This window comes from Octodon degus, unplaced genomic scaffold (genome assembly GCF_000260255.1).
Source record: "Octodon degus isolate 3935 unplaced genomic scaffold, OctDeg1.0 scaffold00053, whole genome shotgun sequence".
Lineage (NCBI taxonomy): Eukaryota > Metazoa > Chordata > Mammalia > Rodentia > Octodontidae > Octodon > Octodon degus.
In genome coordinates this window covers 5,568,923-5,573,369 of record NW_004524629.1, presented here as the reverse complement: position 1 = coordinate 5,573,369, position 4,447 = coordinate 5,568,923, and the positions used below count along the sequence as shown (strand labels likewise).

At 42.8% G+C, this 4,447-nt stretch overlaps 1 protein-coding gene across 4 annotated transcripts in view; it reads left to right on the top strand.

Moving 5' to 3' along the window:
* Nucleotides 1–1,354: 1,354 nt before the first annotated feature.
* The window catches only part of Nepro (nucleolus and neural progenitor protein), a 26,830-nt gene continuing 23,737 nt past the window's right edge, over nt 1,355–4,447 (top strand). The window contains exons 1-2 of one of the 4 annotated variants that reach the window (XM_023717555.1): nt 1,355–1,749; nt 3,629–3,783. In XM_023717555.1, coding sequence (XP_023573323.1) covers nt 1,644–1,749; nt 3,629–3,783 — 261 coding nt within the window. In that variant the 5' untranslated portion in view covers nt 1,355–1,643. Of the gene's footprint in view, nt 1,750–1,906; nt 2,172–3,628; nt 3,784–4,447 lie in introns of those variants that run through there. The other 3 variants (XM_004633298.2, XM_023717556.1, XM_023717557.1) reach the window with 3 other exon arrangements.

Here is a 4,447-nt window from a genome sequence, read left to right as displayed (position 1 = left end):
TCAAGCACAGCAACTGAAAAACTCAACCAACTTGGTGACTTGGAGAGTCAATGCCCAGGGCTCAAGCCCCAGGACTGAAACCAAAAACAAAGTGAAATCAAAAACAAGGAAACAAATTCTCCCTTAGACCTTACCCTGGAAGGAACTAGTCCCCTCAACTTTGGTCCAGTAAGTTTAATTTTGAACTTCTTATTGTTTAAAGGCATTAAGTTTATAGTAATTTGTTATAGATGCAACAGGAAACTAACAGGTATACAGGCCAACAATATACTCCGGACTATAATATATTAAAGGGTCTCTATGTAAAGATAAGAACTGAGGACTGAAGACAAGATGTTTAGGAAAAATAATCAAAGATGAAGACCGTACATCAATTGTTTTGTCGAGATGGTCTAGATAGAGGAAACAGTATATGCAAAGGGAGACAGACAGACTGACAGACTGACAGACAGACAGACAGACAGACAGACAGACAGACAGAATATGAGTTCAAGAGGGGGAAAACTACTTTAAATACTACTTAATAAGAGTAGGGCCGGCCAGATAGCTCAGCGGGCTAAAGCGCCTGTTTGGGCAGAGCAAAGCGCCGAGATTCAATCCCCAGCGCGCAGTGCCGGTCTGCCTGCAGGGTGCGCTGAGACAGCGATCGAGACTGGATTGACACTGGGCGTGGTGGTGTGCGCCTGTAATCCCAGCGTTTGGGAGGCTGAAAACAAGAGTATCACTGAGTCCGATCTACATAGTGAGACCCTGTAGACCCAGCCATAAAAAAAAAAAAAGTAGATGTTTTATGTCAGGCATTGTTCTAAAACACTTTACAATCCTGTGAGGTAGACACTATTATCATCACTCTCATTTTTCCCATAAGGATACAAAGGTCTGGAAGAAATAAGTAACTTTCCACTGATCAGAGCTAATAAATGGCAGAGCTAGAATGAAGAATTGTGGTTATGTCCAAAATCCACATCCATATTATGTTGGAGGCATTAAGCATTATGGTGGAGACATCAGAACAGCTCAGATTAAATAAACTATCAGAAACATGAGTGTGATAAAGATCGGCACAAGTTGAAATATCTTCTAATTTTGGACACTGATGGAGGGAGGGTGGGAATGATGTGAACAGTCAGACGACCTCTAGATTTCATTGATGTGATGGTTTTGTTGTTAGCTAACCCACGCAGGAGCCTTTTTGGTCTACTTAGTGTAAATCCCTTTTGCATTACAAACTCCACAGCTCGTACAATGCTTTAAAATTCACTTCTGTTCTGTTATTGGCTGAGGCTGCCTTGGGGGTGGGACCTCAGCTTCCACCGCTCTAAGAAGCCGGAAGTAGTTAGAAACAGTGGGGCTTAGTACCTCACAGGAGGGGCGGCCTTAGGATACCGATTCCCCGCCCGAGTTGCAGGGACTCTGAAGGAGTAGTACCAATTTAAATCTTCCTCCCCAAGAAACTCTCACCAGGTTACTGGGGGCTGGACTTTTGTCTAGCTTTTCCCAGTCTTCAGTTTTCCTCCGGACTCCTCGCTCCGCCCCCGGGCCCGCCCGTCACCTCTCGGACTCCGTCTTTTCCCCCCTCAGTCTGCCACGCCACTTGGTATCACCCAGCTCCGCCTACCACAGGGCCTCCCCTGCCACTCAAGATGGCTGCTGTTGTGGGGCCCGGCTCGGAGCCTTGGAACCGCGTAAAGATCCCCAAAGCCGGTAGCCGCAGCACAGTGACAGTGAGGGACCCCGGCGCTGCCCTGAGTGAGTGAGGGTCCGGCGAGGCGGCCTGACGTTTGCGGGAGCCTGAAGGCCGGGAAGCACGTGGGGGGCGGGGCTTCCTGGACCCGGAGGACGCTGGGAAGGGCTGCGGGCGGGACTGACTGTGGTCCCCCCTCCGCAGACGTAGACAGATGCTGGGGTCGGGGACCGTGTGTCGGTCGGGGCCCCGCGTGCTTGCCCTTTCGACCTTTTCCCTTGTTCTGCCTCCAGGGGGCGGGGGTGGGGCGACGCTCAAGCGCTTTGCTCCTTAATCACGGTGTCTGAACCTCGGTTCCTTGTCTGTAAAGCAGAGCTTGTCTTCCTAACCCTTGCGGAATGATGCGAGTCACCTCTTTCCTAGACTGCGGATCGAGTGCTCTGTGCATACCAACCTATGAGGATTGTTATTTAGGCAGTGGGGCAGGGTAGGTAGGAGTTTGGGGCTACTTAACCATTCTGTTCCTCAGTACACTTTGGGAATACAAATAGTACCAGCCTCTAGGTCTGATTTCGAGAATAAAAGCATTGATCTTTTAAGAAACAGATTTGGAACTGCATAGTCTGGAAATAAATACAAATTATAGCAATTATCAAATGTTTTAGCAAGCTTTTGCCAGTAAATACAACCAGTCAGATTACACATCTCCCGTTTTACAGATCCATCTTCCTCTACTCAGAAAGTCGTTAAGAGGGTTCCAGTTAGGCCTGGGAAATAAACCAATTCCTCATTCTCACGGAAGTTAGTGTTGTTTCCCTGCAGTAGTTGGGACTGTAACAAAATTCTCCAAGTTATGTAGGAAATTTGTCTTCCACCCACCTAATGAAATGATCTGATGTTTCCCGTAGATCTGTTATCCATATTTTAGCTTTTCAGATTAGGAAACATTTAGGCACCTATGTTTTAGTCGGGTGTTCTCTAAATACTGTAACTTATAGTGGGCATCGTGGTTTCTTTTTCCTAATATAGTTGTGCTTTGGATCTATTGGTCCTGGGAACTCCTCCCATGCCAAAATTTGCAGATGCTTAAGTCCCTTGGTGTTGTGTTTGTATATAGCCTACACAATTATCTCCAGATTACTTACAATATAATGTAAATGTTATATAAATAGTTGTTATATTGTATTGTTTAATGACAATGTCTACAGAGGGTGCAGTTTTTTCCATGTATTGTCTATCTGAGGTTGGTTGGATCTACAGAGGTAGAACCTCTGGATGCAGAGTACAGGCTGCATATTCTTGTCAATGTTAAAAGTGGTATCCAAATAACAGTTCCTTTGACTTTTATTTATTTTTTATAAATTTCATTTATGTGTGTGTGTGTGTGTGTGTGTGTGGCCAGCTCAGCCCACCAGGGGGTGGGGCTGGCTGGCATGTGGTGCTGGGGGATTGAACCGTGGTACCTGTGCTTTGCTAAACTTGTTCTAAGTATGTGCTTTAGACCACTGAGCCATTTCACCAGCCCCAGTTCCTTTGACTTTGAAGGCTGTTGATTTGTTCTGTCTTACTTGCATGTATAGCAAAATGGGGCGACTTAGAGATAATATGACATGTGCCCAGCTTCAAGGACTTCAGGCATAAGTGTACCCAAGTGACTATTACAGGAAGGATTATTTAAGTCATGCTAAAGTATGATATAAAGAAATAAAATATATTATTGTCTAAGTGATGTTCTGTTTTGATTTCTGTTAATTGTTTCCTGGAGTTTATATCATTTATCACTATTTCCCAACTTCTCAATTACTTAGAATCCTTTGTTATGTTTATGTAGGTTGATTAATTTTTTAAAGAAATTAAAGCAAGGCAAGATTTTTTCACCATATTTTTCATATCGTATGCTCAATGTAGAAATACACACTAAGTCTTATCAAACATCTGTTTCAGAACTTTGCATTGCAGCTGTAATTAAAGAATGCCATCTCGTCATACAATCTCTGAGGAGCCACATGTTAGATGCAGAAACAGATGTGCTATGTTCGGTCCTTTACAGCAACCACAACAGAATGGGCCGCCACAAACCCCATTTGGCCCTCAAACAGGTGAGGAGGAAGCCTGCTATTTTGTGAAGATGTAGCTCACACTGCCACTTACTGTTTTGTAATATGTGGAAATCTTACTTGTGATTTATAGATCTGTAGAGACCTCATGTGTAGACTCTCTCTTGCTGCCTGTCCTAAGTAACCATTTCAAAACATAATTTTTGTTCAAAAGAAAAGTTTTTAAAGTAATTCTTTCCCATTTGTTTTAAGTAGGCTAAGTACAAATTTTTAGATATGTGCAGTATATGTAACAGTGAATTTGTCCAGTTCAAAGATTTAGTGATTTGACCAAGAAAAAAATATTAGACATTAAGAAACACTTTTCTAAACATCATTAAAATCCTAAAACTATTTTGAACAAAATTATAATGTGTTTATTATGGAATATATAATCTAATCAGTAATGTGCTGGAATAATTGTACATCTAGCAAGTTGTGGTAAAAAGTGATTTTATGTAATTTTTGGAGTGTAAGACAAACTTGGGCCCTCCAGCTCAGAGACTAAGTTATGGAGGAGAAACTCTTACACTGAGTCTCTTATGTGCTTATTTGTTTATTCACTATTAATTATGCAAGTGGTGTTTGGTTATGCAGGGTGCTCCTCATTTTATGCCAGAGGTGGCATGCAACACTTTGCAAGAGGTGTTTTTTTTTTTTTTTTTTT